Genomic DNA, 18,094 nt, shown 5'->3' with positions numbered 1-18,094 from the left:
CCTCTACTAAGTGTTCTTAACTAATCCTTATAACAGCCAGCTCTAACTTTTCTGGAACATACATTGTCACTGTTCCTCATATTTCTCTCTTCATTCATGAAAATCGAAATAAGTTACGTGTCATCAACTTTGTAACATTTCTACCATTTTAAAATCAGTTCTTTAAAAGTCATAAATAGGGATTCAATTTTATCCATAAGCCATTTTACTGTCTTGGGCAGTTATTCATCTGGATTAAGACTTGAATTCATAGAAACTGCATTTCCTTCAAAATCATTCTGTCTATCTTCAGCTTCATAATACTTCTTAAGAAAACTTGATCTGCCAATACATTTAAGTTGTATCAGATTGCCTGATGAAACTAAGATCCTAAGCAATGTAGCTAGAATTACACTTCAAGAAACATTTCATGAAGCTGGCGACCAAATTTAATAAAGGAAATTACAATATAGAGTAATATTATGGGTTCTAATTTTTCCACTAGGAGAATCTCTGGATTTACAAGGGGGAAAAGATCAGGATTAGAGAGATAAGGCTGATTGTGTAGGTGACTAGACCAGAGTAAAATTAGTGAAAGATTTCTTCAACTTGCATTTTTGTTGATATTGGAGAAAAGTGTACCTATGTATGAGAGTGTGTGTATGTATTTTTATTAAATTTATATATAATTTACCAGAAAGCTTTTTCTCCCATTTGTGCTGGTAGATTATGTGGTGGATAGTTATTTTTTAGAAAATGGTGATCTCAGTAAGCACAGGTGAAACAGAGAAGTTGAGGAGGTGGACACATACATTGTTTCTTTGTATTTCACTTAAGCTGATGAAAAATATCTCCAAGTGATAAATCATTATGATGTTATAAAAATTTTTCATCTTCTTTGGTGGTCTGTGAGGTTTACATAAATGGCGGGTTAAAAACCTTTTTTTTTTTTTTCATTTCTTTGTTCTTCCCGTGTCATTAGTGTAGAAGGAAACCATAAAAGAGTTCAGCCAGAAGGGTTTAACTGTTACTGAGTCAACATTTGACAGTCACACTCTATTCTGTCATTTCATGCGTGTGCTTTTTATAGCTTTGTGAGCTTTATTTCAGGGATGTCCATTATGATAGCTGATCCACAGCCCATATCTCCCTTTGTGTATGTGTGTCTGGTGGGGAGCAAAGCTCATCACTTATACAAGTTCCAATTTCAAGGAGTAATAGAAGAACCATATACTCATGAACTGTGTTAATTCAGGCTAAGAAAATATCTACCTTCTAAAGTGCAGTTTGTGTAGGGTTTTTAGTTTGTTTTGTCTTGACTGCTCTATTAAGTATTAACAAAAGGCATGCAGTTGAGGCTTTAAAAACATGCTGAATTTTTAGTTGTTTTCTGTATAAGTTGAAGTAATGGAATAGAAGAAATTTTTAATTTAAATATGTAGTAGACTTATGTTATGGAGCTGTAAACCATCATGCCTGAGCATCAAATGGAAAATAAAAAAATATTAAATACGTTGTCAGAGATGATAGACAAGAGGAAAGAAAAAAATCTCAACAATTTTTAGAGTTGTTACCAACATTCTCCTTTTTATTGCATTAGTTCACTACTTGGCCATAGAGGATAGTCTATCATAACCATGGCAGGGTGCTTAAAACTCATATTGCACTATCTGTTTCTGTAATACTATAATTTTTACTGTCAGGAAGAATCTTTATCTTTTCAATTTTCCTCATTGACTTTTTTACCTAGTATTAAAAGTATATCTTTCTTAGAGAACTGACTCTGGGTGGTGAACACACAATGTGATATATAGATGATGTATTACAGAATTGTACACCTGAAATCTATGAAACTTTGGTAACAATTGTCACCCCAATAAACTTTGATTAAATAAATAAATATATATATGGAGATAGATATAGATATAGACATATCTATCTTAATTTTTTTAACTAATGAGAATCTATTATATATTTAAACCACATTTTATAAATTAGGATTCTGAGATTCGGGGAGGTCAATTGATTTGTCTAAAGTAATGAAGCTAATATTGTATATGGCAGAGTTTGCTTAAGACGTGATGTTGCTGATACTCAAACTCATTATTTTCTATATGGGTTATTTTCTATATTTTCAAATATGTCCTCTTCCCATTAATCCCTGTGGCCTTTTGCCATTCAGAATGTTGTTGGCTTATAAAGTACAGCTCTTTACTGACTACTTCTAATCAACTCCTTGGCCACATGTCTTTAGATATTTCTTGGCTCTCCTTGTTGATTCCCACCATAGCCTGGTGTCATTTGCAAACAATACATGTACTGTTTTCCATTATGCAAGTTGCTGGATAAGTCACAGAACCCAAGATCAGCTGCCAAATTCCCTCAGTGGATATTAACACGTCAATAATAATTCTTTGAATGTTGACTTTTAGACTTATTCATTTAACCCCAAGAAACTATATAGTCTAAAACTTTCTTTTCTTCTGTAGATGAGATGCAATTCACTTGGATTTTTGTACAATATAGGATCAGAAGATTTTTCCAGTAAAAACAGACTTTACCTAATGTTTCCTTTTGATCTTAGTAAACCTACATAGTTGTATAAGATTCGATTAGCCAGATAAGAATCATCTTTCCAAAGGAAACCTAGTTGTTATCCAATTGCTAGTGTTTACCAAGAGAGAAAATATACCGGTCATCTTGTCTGGTCCTTATTTATAAATCCTCAAGACTGTTTCATTTTGACTACTTTGTAGTAATTAATCTGTTTGAGCCCTCTACTCTGAGATTACTCAGAGCAGTTCAGAATTTTGGCAAGTATTTAAATGTTTTTATTTTTCTTTGATTTTTGTTTTGTATCTAATAGAAAAAAAGAGGAGAGAATTCCAGTGAATCTTGTCAGTTTCAGATTAGCATTTGGGTGGTATTGAGAGGACAGTATAGTGTAAGTGCTATACTAGATTTGTGGTCCAAAACACTGATCTTAAAATGGGGGCATGAGGCTTTCCTTTTCTGTACAAATTATTGACTAATGTGGTTTTTATTGGAGCCAGTTGGAACTAAGACTGTATGTTTGGTAAAAATCATTACCTGTGCCCATCAACATGTTTTTCTGTTTCCTCAAACTCAATTTGTTTGGTGTTTACCATAGTCAACATTCTTCTATATACCCGCTTCCTACCTAATATATACTGCCCTCATTTTGTTTCAGCTGCCTCCATTTAGAAAGGATTAATTTGATCATAAGAATATTGAGAATCAAAATATTACCTTTTCCAGTAATATTTCCAGTAAAGTTTGAAAAGAGGCTTTTAGAAAGGGAAATATTTAACCCAAGAAACAGAATCTCAAATGGTTGAGTTTTAGATATGATAGGGCATAGGTAGACTCCAGAAGGGGATAGTCCAGAATGTGTAGGATCGGAAGGAGTAAGATGAGAGGAATCTTCCCAATGTAACAGCATTTGTGCTTTATAACATTTGGCTGTTTCTTTCTCTTCCTTCGGGCCTAAATAAATTCAATTTAGACTTTGATAACTATTCTTAAATCAAACTTATTTCTTTTGGTGTTTCAGTATATTATCTAGACTCCTATCCACATGTAGATTTATATTTACCTCTATACATAAGAAAGAAATATAAACTTTTACTACAGAATCCATTTTTATATGGAATTATAATTATTTATCATATAACCACTATATTTACATATGCCATATATTTAGCGTATAACCATTTGGGTTTTATTATATCCCACTTACCTCAATTCCTTTATGATCTTCTAAATTTATAGTCAGTGAGGGTTTCTAAAATGTGGCAATGTTACCATTTTGATTTACACGTTATTGTAAGATGTTGTAATTAAAAACACCCCATGCATGCTCTGATTCCTTTAATCACCTGTCATTTTCCCTGTTCTCATCTGAGAATTAGCGTAAGTGGCTATACAACAGGTCACACACACAAAAATGCATCCTATCATGTTACTTCCACTATCTCCCACTGACATCCCTCTTGAGAAGTATTGTAAATTCTACTTTTGGGTAACTAATTGAATCGTTTTATTATACTATGTGCTTTATAGATAGACAGTTATTGTAAAAACTTCTTGAGACTTTCCTACTCATCATTTGCTAACTTTAGCCTCTTGGTAAGATGGTACAAGATCCATACAAGTCACTTAACATTTCATTCTTTTCTTACTCTGATTGCATTCATTTTGTTTTCTCTTCTTGAAAGATTTCACTTCAAAGTTAAAAAAAAACTCACTAGAAAATATGTAGTATTACTGTCCTAATCACAGTTTAATCAAAATCTGAGAGGCAATCCATGCCAAGTATATTCCCCAAAGAGAGTGTAGTAAAGTCTTCATTGACCCTGGGACCATCATATCCCGTTGATGGAGTGTGGTTTGTTAGATGTATCTGTCTTCTACTTTAACAGCTACATTTGCTATAAAGAGAATCTGTCAAGCTAGTGTCCGTGGTGCTTCTGAGCTCTGCTGAATGTAAGCAAGAGACTCTCAGCAAAAGAAACCCAGAACATATAAAGCACCTGAAAATACCAATTTCACACACAAAACAAATTAGGTTAGGTTCTACATTTTTAAACATATAACTTATTTCAACATTGTACTAAGTAATCCTTTAGAATTAAAATTGATAGAATGATTTTATTTCCAGTTTCCCTAGTGTGTTTTATAGTGAATGGCAATTAAAAATATTTTTTCTGTTAAATCATGTACAAAATTTGATGAATAGAGAACGGGAGTTCCAAGGCCATTCAGAAAACTTTTTTCTCTAGTATGTACAACTATAATACTGTCAGATTTTGTCGAGATAAAGCAAGTACTGTGTTACAAATTTTAATACCCTATTGGCTCTTGGTGGGAGCATTAGTTGGGCCTTTTACCTGTAATACAATTATCTTAAATAATTGTTTATTTATTGTGAATATTTCATTGTACCAGTACCTGCTCCATGGTGTATGTGGTTCACTTCTTCAATTCATGGCTGTGTTCCTCATCAATGAGGTGAATAATTATAAAGCCATATGAGCAAATTTTATGAAATCCAAAAGATGCTTTTCTTAAAACTATTTTGAAACTACATCATTCTCAAAGCAATGATGGAGGGTGCTAGAGAAAGTTTGTAAACCTTTCATGGTATCCTCTTTCTGTTCTTAAAATCACCCAATTACTTGATTTAAACATAGTTTAATATGTCTTGTGGTTGAGATGAAACATTATGTTTTCCTCAAAAATAATTTAGTTTGTAATGCCATGTTCTCCATTAATTCACATCATGCAGTACATGCTTTTAAATGACTTGATGTCTACAGATCTAATTTTGGTATATTTGTATCTCAAATAATTCGCCAACTCAATATTTTGGCTTAGCAATCCAAATCAAATTGTGGTCCAAGTAGCAGACACTCACATTGAATGTACAGAGACTTGACAAGCAATTAGCAATGAATATTTAAATGTCTTCATTACCCTTGCATGAGGAATGCAGATGGCATTTAAGGAGATGGCAACCAGAGGGCACTACTGTGAATTCTGTTTCTATCAGTTGGTCATCTGACTCTTGGAAGACTTTCTCTGGGCCCCATGCCACCTCTGTACTGTCTGTCTAAAAATAAAGCAGGCATTCCAAATGTTGTAAAACAGGTTGCTTCCATGAAATTTCTACGTACAGTTTGTGATTTGGGAAGGTGGTCACCAGTATCCCAGCAGATATCCTTTGAGTACACCAAGCCCAAATGCCAAGACTGTAAAGGATATTCTAAGAATCAGAGTTCCTTCAAAACTCCTACTGATCATTTGCTTCAATTACGTAATGTGCTGAATGTGCAAAGGTGAATAAATCAACATCCCATTCCTTCTAGAAGCTGATGTGTTATCTATGACCCATGGAAGAAAAAAAAATGTCTTTGAATAATTATAATTTCCAGAATCAGCTCTTATTTTTTTTATTTTTTATTTTTTTAGGAAAAAACAACACTGGAGAGTCTGACTCAGCAACTAGCAGTTAAACAGAATGAAGAAGGAAAATTTAGCCATGCCATGATGGATTTCAATATGAGTGGAGACTCTGATGGTTTGTGAAAATTGTTTATATATATTCCAGTAGTGCACAGAAGTATCTATTAATTGCCCATTAAAACTACTGAAAATTATACAGGACAACCACTCATACCTGATGATTACCATAAAAGCTCATGTGTATGGAGCAGTTCCCATATGCCAAGCAGTCTGCTTAGTGTTTCGCATCAATCATCTCATTAATCCCTAGCATTACCTGTGAGATAAGTTATATTACACATAGAGAGATGGGCCCTTTGGAATTTTGAATCATGTTTTCCAAGGATACAGGGCTTTAAGTGCTGGAGGGAGGTCTTGGATTCAAGATGGCATGATTCTAAAGCAAATACCCTCCATCACCATCTGCCCTGTCTTTCTCTTCCCTGTTTCTTATACCCGAAACAAAGTTTTCATAAATTTGTTTATATACGCTCATTTTCCAGTTTTCTTTTGTCAAACCCTGACTGGAATACATGGCTCAGAGGACATTTTTAGGATAGTTTCTTGCATTTTGTAACCGTTCCTTCTTATACTACCATACAGTCAGGTGTCCTGCCCACCCTCTGTAATCCAACTACTGTGTTTCCCCTAAAATAATCAACTCTAATGTGTCTTTTGGAGCAAATAATAATATAATATAATACCAGGTATAATATAATATAATATAATGCCGGTATAATATAATATAGTATGATATAATATAACATAGCATAATATAATACTAGGTCTTATATTAATTTTTGCTCCAAAATACGCATTAGAGTTGATTGTCCGGCTAAGTCTTACTTTCAGGGAAACAGTGTATAACTCCAGCTGTGCAGCATCTTGCTTTCCTCCTTTGTCTCGAGACTTCTGTTGTCTGCATCATCTCTGAACATTCTAAACATCCACAGTGACAACTAATTAAATCGATACTCTAATTTTAATAGCACAGCAAAGAGGGAATAAGAAAAAAGTGCTATTCCTCTTAGACTGAGCCCCAACTGGAAACCTCTCTCCAGGTGACATACATGATTTAAAAAGCAGTGTTCTCAAATTTGTTACTATCGCAGAGGAAATTGCCTGCATGTAGAAAAGATGGCATCAGGGAAAACCAGAGAGAAGTGTACGTCAGGACAGAGGTGTTCCCTTGAATCTCCAACAAGTTCTATCCTATGCCAATCCTTGGGCCAATTCTACTTTTAAGTCCAATTCTGCACCAGTCAAAGGGCTAGTCGAACTTGAGCATTTAACCAGATAATGCTGTAAAAACTGAATTTTATTCAGCGGATATCCAAGAAAAGTCCGTTTTTCTGGTATATTGTATCCAAACATTTCTTTTTATTTTCTCCTTCACTTGGGTAAGATAAACCTAACTACATACAAAGAGCTTGTTTAGCTTTGATGAAGTCACATAATGTTCATTTTATTGCTTATGCTGCTGTAAGGTGTAAGAGCAAGAAAAGGCAGATGTGCAAATGATCATTTGCTAGTTACAAACCCATTTTAGAAAGCTGTTGCCATATATTAGCATTCATTTTTGTCAATAAAAAGACATTTACTGGTAATAACACATTTTATAAATTTTAAGTTGTATTAGCATGATAAAATGTACCCATAGTAATCACCATTAAAACATCAAAATTGTGTTGCTATTATCTGTTAAATTCAGTCATACTTGTGTGCAAAATATTTTCCAATCTTCATCAGACCAAAGAGCATATAATGAGTGAGAAATAATTAGAAACTCCACCAACACGTAGGCTATGTTTTTTGTTTGCTGTTATAGAGGTCTTCAAGTCTAGGTAATTTTGGTTGATTCTTATTCCTTTAAATTAAGAAGAGAAAGGAAGAAAAATATGAAGGAAGAAAAAAACAAAACAAAAAATAATGCTTTTATTGATAATATATGCTCTAAAAATCCCAAATTACTTTAAAATTTTATATGATACCAAAACCTCTCTTCCATCTTCTGTAATGATAATCCTAGAAAACTTACTGTCAACATTTTATGTTTTCTTCTGCTTCTCTCTCTCTTCTCACCACCCACCTTCTCCTCCCTGTCCCCCAAACTCAAGTACCTCTGGAAGCTGTTTCATCTGCTGAAGCTATTCTACAGAGTCACTTAAAGCCTAGAGGAGTGACTGCAGCTCCCTAAGTTTCCACAATGACTCTTGGTTGTGTTTTATCATCATGAGTCTTGCTGATTTGAATGTAACTTTCAGTAGGTCTCTGGATAACTTAAACTTTAGGGCAAAATTCAGGGGAATGAATATGTGTGTGTGTGTGTGTGTGTGTGTGTGTGTGTGTGTGTGTATGTGCGCGCGCGTGTGTGTATACATATATATGTATATATATACATGTATATATACATATATATTCATATTAAACATGTGGTTGATGACTTTTTAAGAAATAATAATAATGTAACTATTCATTTGTTCTTTTCCCTACCATTTTCAAATATCTTTTGGGGAGCAGATTATCATTGCTGTATCAGTATATTTCATGCATTTATTCACACATAATTTCAAGTAATTACAAGAGACTGTCTATATTATATTTTAACCTAAAATTTGAGTTAGCAGCATTTTTATTTATATGACTTCAGAGAGAGAAAACAGGCATGAGTATTCTACGTTTTGGTAGTCGCTAGATAGCAGAGACACATACTTACCCGTACTCATCCATTCTGTTGAACATATTAGTGTTTCACAATTTTGTGAGCTTCTTCACCTATTTAATATTTCTACAGTGCCTGCATGCCTGTTGATATAATCCAATGGTTTTCTTTCCAGTTTACATCAAAGATCATATAGTCTTGTGTAAAAAAGGGAAATACATTAGACACAGATTAAAAATATAAATACAACATTTGCCACCACAAGGCTTATCACAAAATCTTCATAAACAAGCATCTGTCTCAAGAACTGGAAGTACCATTATCAGATGTACTTTTATTTTCAGATATTGCAATAGACTAAAACACAGCAATGCAAGAAATAAGATTGCCAAAAGTTTTCATACTAATGTGAAGCAATGTTCCCTATTTTTAGGAAGTGCTGGTGTCTCAGAATCGAGAATTTATAGAGAATCCAGGGGGCGTGGTAGCAACGAACCCCACATAAAGCGCCCAATGAATGCCTTCATGGTGTGGGCTAAGGACGAACGAAGGAAAATCCTTCAAGCCTTTCCTGACATGCACAACTCCAACATCAGCAAGATATTGGGTAAGAAAAGTATTAAAGCTTAAGTGATATTTAGAATAAATGTACAGTTCTGTTTTTTGCACTTATTGAAAGATAATGGGTTTGTAGTCCAGGCAGCTCATGTTATCTGCTTAACTAAAAAAAAGCACCATCACTGAGCCTTTTCTTCTTCTGATGAAGCATTCCATGTCTGTTGAGAAATGTGCCCAATTACTATAGCTAATTTAGTTGTGTGCCTCTATACTAATTGTCGTAATATGCTCTCTTCTTTAAAAATTTAGATATATTTGTACTAAGAGTAGGAAAAAAAAGTTGCTTTCATATGACTCACTGGATATTGGTTTGACCATATTTATCCTTTTCATTTTTCAGCTATAGAATTTATCATGTGGTATGGGTGAGGGTGGACATGGAGATGATGTTTGTTCTAGAACTATAACTGAAAATCAGTTTAGATTGTCAGGACACAAGAAGACACAGTGTGCACTTCTAGGTACACTGCCCTTGCAGCTCTCAGCTTATCAGATAACAAAGTACTTATTTACCATACATACATAGACAGTAAAACACACAGAAAAGATGGATGAGAGGAAAATGTTACTCACTATAAAGAGACCTATTAGAGACCGATTTGAGTCCCAGAAGAAAGGAAGGGAAGATTTCCGTTTCTTTTGTGCCGTTCTTTTAAAATCATCATCACCATTATTGATATTATCATCATCTTCATCTTCATCTTCAAGTACTGTGGTGGCCAGGTTCTAGACAACCTAAGCAAATTTCAGTTATCCCCTGCCTTCTAAATACTAAATAATAAAAGTAGAATAGGAACACCTAACCTCTATCAACAAATTTCAGCTTTCACAAATAAGTAACAAAATCTGTCTAAGTTATTACAACCCATAATACACCTGTAATTACATGTAGTTAATGTAATGTCCCTTTTGATTCTTTATATGAAGGAATTACCTAACAGTAGTTATGAAACATACACACTTGTTTTTCTGATCCCATATTCTCAACAACGGTAATAGATGCCAACCAGTCCACAACATGAATTTGTAAAGAGAACAAAGCAAACAAAAAATGTAACCACTTAAACTTGTGTTTCAGTTTTCATCTCAAATGATTATGAAATTTTTAGATGAATGTCATTTCAAAAATATGAGGATAAAAGCTTTAGATATACATAGAAAATGTGAATATTTATGTATAACATACATATATATATATATCCATGCATAATAAAAAAACAGAACTGATCAAAAGGAAATGCATATTTTTTTGCAGCTCTTACCATCTATGATCCATTTGTCCTCTATACTGTCTTCCATATGGAATGTTTCATTATTTCAAAAACTCCATACGTGTGTTACTTGGAAAAGCTCTAGAAAAGAATAAAATGCTTTATGTAATCACATTTCATATTTCAATATATCAATCATTTTCAAATTAGAAATCCCCAAATGTGAAAATAAAACCAATTAAATACTAAGATTGTTTAAATTGTCTTTCTATCATTCAACTCACATGTCTGAATATTAAAATGGTGCTAATCACAGATTAAAACTTTATCCTAAATATAAGGGAAATACCAGTTCTGATGTGAAATATTTTAGGAAAATTTAGCAAAAAACTTTATGGGAAAGAGATGACTAGCTAAAAGAATTCCTTTCAGGTTTGAAGGAGAGAATATTACAATAACCACATGATTATATTATAATAGGCTGCATGAAAGAGAGTGCTGCCTAATTTCAGACTTTTCAATGAAATTGTATTAATTAAACATATAGAAGGAGAAAAAAACAGTGAGGTATTTGGGACCTCAACATTTAGCCATAGCTTCAAATAAATAAGTGATCTTCAAATACCCACAAGATTATTCTGAATGGCCCATTTCATATAAAAGTACAAAGAAAGCTCGATGTTTTCCTCTTTACTGATTATTTTGGATAACAGCCTCCGACAGCATGCCACTAATTCATTCTGCTTAAAACAGGCGCTTGAGCTGGGTTGACATTTTACGTAGTCTCTGGGGATCCTAGTTGACATTTTAAAGGGCTTCTAAGCATTTTATAATACCCTAAAATCTGGTTTTAATAAGCCATTCTGCTGAAATTGTTAACATAAGGAATCACCTTTTACTGTTTGGCTCTAGATCAGGGGATGGGGGACATCTTTTTCTGATTAGATATACAGTAGTTGGAGTAAAATGTGCAAATTCATTACAGACCCCACGGAGATGACAACGAGGCTCAGCTCAACCTCTTCATTTTTATTGTATTGCCAGATTTAGAAAGGAAAAGAGCACTTTTAGGACCATCTTTTTCCCGCTTATTTTGAACATCAAATATTTTTGATTGAATCTTCCTCTTTGTCATCAGAAGAAATACCCAAATGTCCTTCTCTATTTTTAATTGTAAAAGGCCAGCCTTTTGACAACAGGGGACTTACTGCCTGCACATAGTCCAGGGTTAGCAGCAAGCCACACCCAGACCAAGTAAAGGTTTTCATCTCTTTTGGAAACAGCTGAAATGCTTTCCTGCCATTCCCATATAGTGGTCTTCAGAGGTTTACATCACAGCTACATGCAGTGGTTGTTGTACCTGCAAAGCCATTGAAACCAAAACCTAACTTGTCATTTGGTTAACCCTATTTAAAAGTTATTAAATGAAAACTGCATTTGCCACACAACTGAAACACTAGCTTGCCCTGTCACAAAACGGAGTAGTTGGCCATTTTGCCCAATCAGTGCTTAGGCTATGTTAATTCTTAATTTTAAAAGGACTAGCAACTATGACATGGCCATATTTTAAAGTGTAGCTAAGGATTCTGTGATATTTCCAGAGAAATTATATTATCAAATATTTAAACATTTTGTGATTCTGGGTCATGCCAGATTTGGAAGCCAACTTCTCTAAAAATGTATTCATCTTTTATTATACAGAGATGGACGGATGGATCGAATTTCACATATCTATGTATTATATATACACATACAGACACATATAGACCCCTTTTTCTCTGCATTTTAGCCAGACCAAATTTCTTTAAATTCTTCTAATCCCGCTTCCCACTGCAAAGGCCCCGACCATCCCATTCTCCCTCCATAGAATGCTCTTGTTTTTCTGATACCTATAAGAGTCATTTCTGCAGCAAAGGCTTCCTTGCCTACAGAAGATTGATCCCACATCCTTATCATATGTTCTCATAGCATCCTGTACTTTCCACAATTATAATTAAAATATAAATTTTGTAATTAGCTGTTTAATGTATTTCTTCTCCACTGCAATCTAAGCTCCAAGAAGATAAGACCATAATGATTCAGCACTGCATATCCCATAATTAATATAGCATCATGCATATAGTGGGAAATCTAAAGAGAGTTCTCACATTCCAAGGCAGGTTTTTCTGAGACATGAACATTTCCTTTCCTTAGAGCAACATATTCTTTTTGAGTGTACACAACATGTAGACTTAGGGAAGAATCATTGGCAATTCCTATTGTAAATGAGGATGCTAATTTCTTTGTTTTATGTAGTGATAAAGATAGCTAGTGAGTTTGGGGGGAGAATTATAGAAAATGATTCTACTTGTAATTTTTTACCCTCCCACTGCCCTCCCCCAATTTTAAGTCAGTCATCTTTGATCCATCTTTCAGCATATTCCTATAATTATTTATTAGGTTGGTACAAAAGTAATTGTGGTTTAAAACGTTAAAAATAATTGCAAAAACCGCAATTACTTTTGCACCAACTTAATAGTAAATTACTTCTCATAATCTCACTCTTTCACTCCCTAATAATGAGGTTCAAAATTCTGGCATACTCTACATATTCGTAAGAAACTCCACAAGAATTTTTCCAGTTCAGTGGTATTATAGTTTTTCCCATGTTTATATTTGCCTTGAGGACAACATAATCGTTTTCTGTACCTCTAGAGAACAATGTTGGGCGAGATGGAATTTGAAATTGTACCTACAAATGATACGGTCTGACCAGCTGACAATGTTGGACAGTGCTATTTAAACACAAGTTCTGTTGTAAAATCATATTGGCTGTCTAGACTGGAAAAATCTGTTTATAAATCTTTGTAACACCTATGTGTATATACTCGCCCAGACAACATCTGTTCCAATAGGAAAAACTTCTAAGGGAAGAGATATTGTCCCTTTCACTGCCTTCTTTTAATAAATATAACAGCCCGTGTTGGGGAATTCTCAGCAAGAAATGTTCATCAGTAAGCCTTTTGCATTTGAGATATAGAGTTATGGCTGCATAATGAACCTATTCAAAAGCTTTTAAGATCTTGCTTAGATGACTCTGAAAGGCAGGCAAAAGCAGCAGTGCCAGGAAACACTGGGTCGGATCTCCTCATTATTTGGATCTTTTTGCATTTGGGTAAGGTTGAGCTGAATTCTTACAGTTAAACACACTATCTGCAAATAGACAGATTTGTTTTTCACATGCTTAATAAAAAATAAACACTATTACTACTACCTCTTTTACTACTACACATAGTCAGACTGACAGAATCTAAGCTTTAAATCACACCTATATTTAGAATCAGCATAAACTATTTTTAATTACGCTTCAAACAGTTGTTTTTTGCAATCCTAGTTGAATTCAAAGTGAAAAGAAGGGGGAAATCGATTTGGGTTAACATTAATGCATACTATGTTATAAGAAGTGACATCTTTATATATTATTGACAGTGTTTTATTAAGAGCCAAGTCTTGCTCCCATATTATTAATGTAATTCTGACCACTGCTCAAGCGTATCTAGTAGGTGGATATCGACATCGTAGGTATTGAAAGACATGCATTGCAGCACACTTTCAATTTCAACACACCTGATTCTGAGTCACAGATCCACAATTTAATAGTTGTGTGACCTTTGTTAAGTTACTTCATCTATTTCAACTTCGGTGTTCTCAACCTATGGAAATAGGTATAAATTCTGTCTATCTTACTGGATTTGGGGAAAAGGTAAAAATGAAACAATTTATGTAAAGTTTTTAGCATGGTATCTAGCACAGTAGTTACCCAGTGCATGTTCACTAATATAATATTTCATAATTAAAATTTTAATGTAATGAATTTTTAAACTGTAATCATTCATGCAAGCATACTTAAACATTTTGAGAAGAATGAGAATTATGTATAATAACTGTTAGAAACCTTTGTAATAAGTAATGTACCCCCATATTAAAAAATACTCAATAACTAGATAATTAGCCTCAGATTCAAAATATGTAATGAGTTTTTGCATACATTTTTAGTTCACACTTGAATTGTGTAATTGTCTAATGTAGAAATGAAAGCTACATCCATTAAATTACCTGTGAGCTCTTAAGTATATAATATACAAGTTTGGCTAAATTGTTCATTCTAGCCAGAAAAAAAAACAAAATATATATATATATATGTGTGTGTGTGTGTGTATATATATATATATGGGTATATATATGGATATATATATACACATATATATAAAAAATATATATATTATATATATATATATATATATATATATATCTCCATCCCAGTGTTTGTACTTTTGGGTACACAGTTTCTGTGAGGACACAGCCACCAACACCTCCCTTCTGGTGGAACCTTATCTCTTGACTCAAAGCTCAGTATTTCTAGGTTTCAGCCAGCATTTTGACTTTAGATTGTCCCTGTTCTCAAGTATATCTTTTTAAGATCCTTAGCAGCTGTGCCAACTGGAATCCTCATTTTCTTTTCCTCGTAGGATCTCGCTGGAAAGCTATGACAAACCTAGAGAAACAGCCATATTACGAGGAGCAAGCCCGCCTCAGCAAGCAGCACCTGGAAAAGTACCCTGACTACAAATACAAACCGAGGCCAAAACGCACCTGCCTGGTGGACGGCAAAAAGCTGCGCATTGGCGAATACAAGGCAATCATGCGGAACAGGAGGCAGGAAATGCGGCAGTACTTCAATGTCGGGTGCGGACCTTTCAGTCTTTTTCCCTAGGGAACACACCTGCCACACTGAACGGGATGGGAAACATACTTGTTTAGTTGGGAAAGAGCCGAAACACACTGTATTTTCAGAGAACAAACGCTTTCTGCCACATGATCCTGGAAAATAATACATCCATGTGAATTTGCTCCTCGCTTCTAGAACAATGGGTCTGATGCAAGCGTTGTTCACCGCTGGTATGAAAACCCAGTATTTGAAAGTAAATCATTTTGAAATCTGTTATTAAAAACGTAGACGCATTACGGGTACTTTTCCTCATTGGCTTTCCTTGTGCCCAAGGCTTCACAGAGATAAATGCTACAACAACTAACCATTTAGTTGAGATAATACAGTATAAAAATTAATTAAAAGAAACACGTGTTTCTGAATTTAGAGGGCCTGCTGGGTTCTGAAGGCACATGTGTGGCCTTTGCAGATAACACAAGGTAGGGATTCTATTTAGGGCACAGCAAGGTGTGAATGAGAAAGTTCTCTTCTGGATTAAGATTGCCTCTCTCAGGATGTTTCACCCTGATTCCTAGAGGAGGCTGTTGACCTTGTCATCATCTGCTGCCTGCAACTGCAGGCTCCTGCACAATTCTCTCAAAAGACAGAGAAATCAAGTTGCTCATGTTTAGAACAGAAGTTAGTAAGATCCTGAAAGCTTCTTTCAATAAATACTGCCATGGAAATAGTCAGAGGATACCTTAGGAAAAAAAACCTTCTTAAATCTGCCCCATCCCCTCTCTTCTCTTGAAAGTGTCACCCTGCTCTGTCCAAGAGTCTGTGATTTATACCCCGGTACATGGCTCTTCTCAAAGCGGAGAACCGAACCCAACACTTCTTGGGGAAGTAGTGAACGTATGAGAGCTCTAACACTTTAGGGTTTGTCCATTAAAATTGAATGGTCTTTCGGTGTCATTTAAAAAAAAAAAATGTTTCGGCATGTTATCATGAAGGAAAAATGAACTCGGAGTCAAGGGCTTTGGTTCTTTTGCTTAATCTTTCTGTGCCTTAGGTTTTTTTGTTTCTTTTTATTTCATAAAATAGAATAGTAACAAAACAATTATTTTAAGAATCAAATGGGTAACATATCCATCTTGTAATCTATAAAGCACTTACGGAAGTAAGGCATTGGAATCAAAGTCGGATACAGTTTTTTAAATGTTGGGCAATAGGGTGACAATCACTGCCTTAGAGTTGGACAAACTGAGCAAATTAATTATGTAGTAAGGTCTCCAGCTGACTCTTCTCTTACCATCGTCTCTTTTTGGGAATTTCTCTCTGACAGGCAACAAGCACAGATCCCCATCGCTACTGCTGGTGTTGTGTATCCTGGAACCATCACCATGGCCGGAATGCCCTCCCCTCACCTGCCCTCAGAGCACTCAAGCGTGTCTAGCAGCCCAGAGCCCGGTATGCCTGTCATCCAGAGCACTTACGGTGTGAAAGGAGAGGAGCCACATATCAAAGAAGAGATACAGGCTGAGGACATCAACGGAGAAATCTATGATGAGTACGACGAAGAAGAGGATGATGCAGATGTAGATTATGGGAGTGACAGTGAAAACCATATCGCAGGACAAGCCAACTGATAAGGGTCAAAAGATTGTTGTGACCTTAGGACTTAAAGAAGCCCTAGCTGGTTCATCCTTACCAGTGGCCAAGCACATTAACTTTCTCATACACTGACTGTTACTTTAACTGTTAGTCTTAAATAGTTGGGACATCAGCTGACTAATAGACCTCAGCCTCAAAAGGCTTCGAAAGGAAAAAAAAAAAATACAACAAGCAAACAACAATATCAACAAGAGATTGAAATAAGCTATGGGTAATATAATGCCAGTAATTCAGCTGCTACATCCAAGCACTGAAGTCTTACCCGTCAACTTTTTTTTTTAATAAACTTTATGGCTGTTTGTTCTACAATGTTCTAGAAATTCTCACTCAGGTACACAGTGCCAACAAGTGGCTTGTGAATGTGTTTTGTTGTTTTGTGCTACAATTTTTAAAAAGAAATTAAGTTTTGTTTTGTTTAGGGGGGGTTTCCGGGTTTTTCCTTTTCTTTTCCTTCCTTTCCTGTTTTTTTTTTCCTTCTTTCTACTTCCATTTTTTTTTTATAATGCACCTGACAGAAAAAAGAAAGATGAATTTCTCTTCACTTCTCTCCACCTTCTCCATCTCTATACTTTAAAGATGGAAGTCTGTGCATGGGGGGGAGGGGAAGAGGGAAAAAGAGCCTGTTTTTAACTTCCTTGCAATTCCATCACAAAATAAGCAATTATTTTCTTTAAAGGACTTTCTTTATTGCACACCACACTACATCTTTGAGCAAGTGCCAAATTTGTACTGAAGTGTTGACCCAGTTCATTTCTTCCCTTTCCTTTTTCCTGTTCCTTCTTAAGTTAGGACAGTGTTATATCTTAGACAATCCCTTGAAAAACCTGAAATACCAGCAGCTGGTGAGATTTGACTTTTTTTTTTTTTTTTTATGGAAACTGTAGGTGCTGTTCTCAGGTGAAAAGAGAGAGAGAGAGAGAGAGAGAGAGAGAGAGAGAGAGAGAGAGAGAGAGAGAGAGATTTAGAGAAAAATATTTTCTGATCTTGGATTTTTGTGTGTATGTATGTGTGTGATTATGGTACTAATAGGAAACACGTTGGACCGTTGTGAGTTAAACCCACATCTGGGGATGAAATCCCACATCCTCCTAAGTGACTGGTCTGGAAGCAACCTTGACCTTGACTTTGCACTTCAAATGACAACCATTTTAGGGCTCAGAAATTATATTTTTAAATTTCTAATACGATTATTATTGGATGAATCAGGTGGCCCTGTGTAATAGACGTGTGCATGTATAA

The 18,094-nt window shown here is 34.9% G+C and overlaps 1 protein-coding gene across 26 annotated transcripts in view; it reads left to right on the top strand.

Annotated features, from left to right (window-relative positions):
• Nucleotides 1-17,370, top strand: part of SOX5 (SRY-box transcription factor 5) — a 944,197-nt gene extending 926,827 nt beyond the window's left edge. For 16 of the 26 annotated variants that reach the window (XM_081058274.1, XM_081058286.1, XM_081058278.1 and 13 more), the window contains 4 exons: nt 5,971-6,079; nt 9,099-9,272; nt 15,003-15,219; nt 16,527-17,162. In XM_081058274.1, the coding sequence (XP_080914400.1) occupies nt 5,971-6,079; nt 9,099-9,272; nt 15,003-15,219; nt 16,527-16,830 (804 nt within the window). In that variant the 3' untranslated portion in view covers nt 16,831-17,162. Of the gene's footprint in view, nt 1-5,970; nt 6,080-9,098; nt 9,273-15,002; nt 15,220-16,526 lie in introns of all 26 variants that reach the window. The other 10 variants (XM_081058270.1, XM_081058283.1, XM_081058269.1 and 7 more) reach the window with 2 other exon arrangements.
• The last annotated feature ends 724 nt before the right edge of the window (nt 17,371-18,094 follow it).

The sequence above is a fragment of the Rhinolophus hipposideros genome (assembly GCF_964194185.1).
Source record: "Rhinolophus hipposideros genome assembly, chromosome: 9".
NCBI classification, from domain to species: Eukaryota; Metazoa; Chordata; class Mammalia; order Chiroptera; family Rhinolophidae; genus Rhinolophus; species Rhinolophus hipposideros.
Note: the sequence above shows the minus strand (reverse complement) of the source record. Positions and strands in the feature narration are given on the sequence as shown.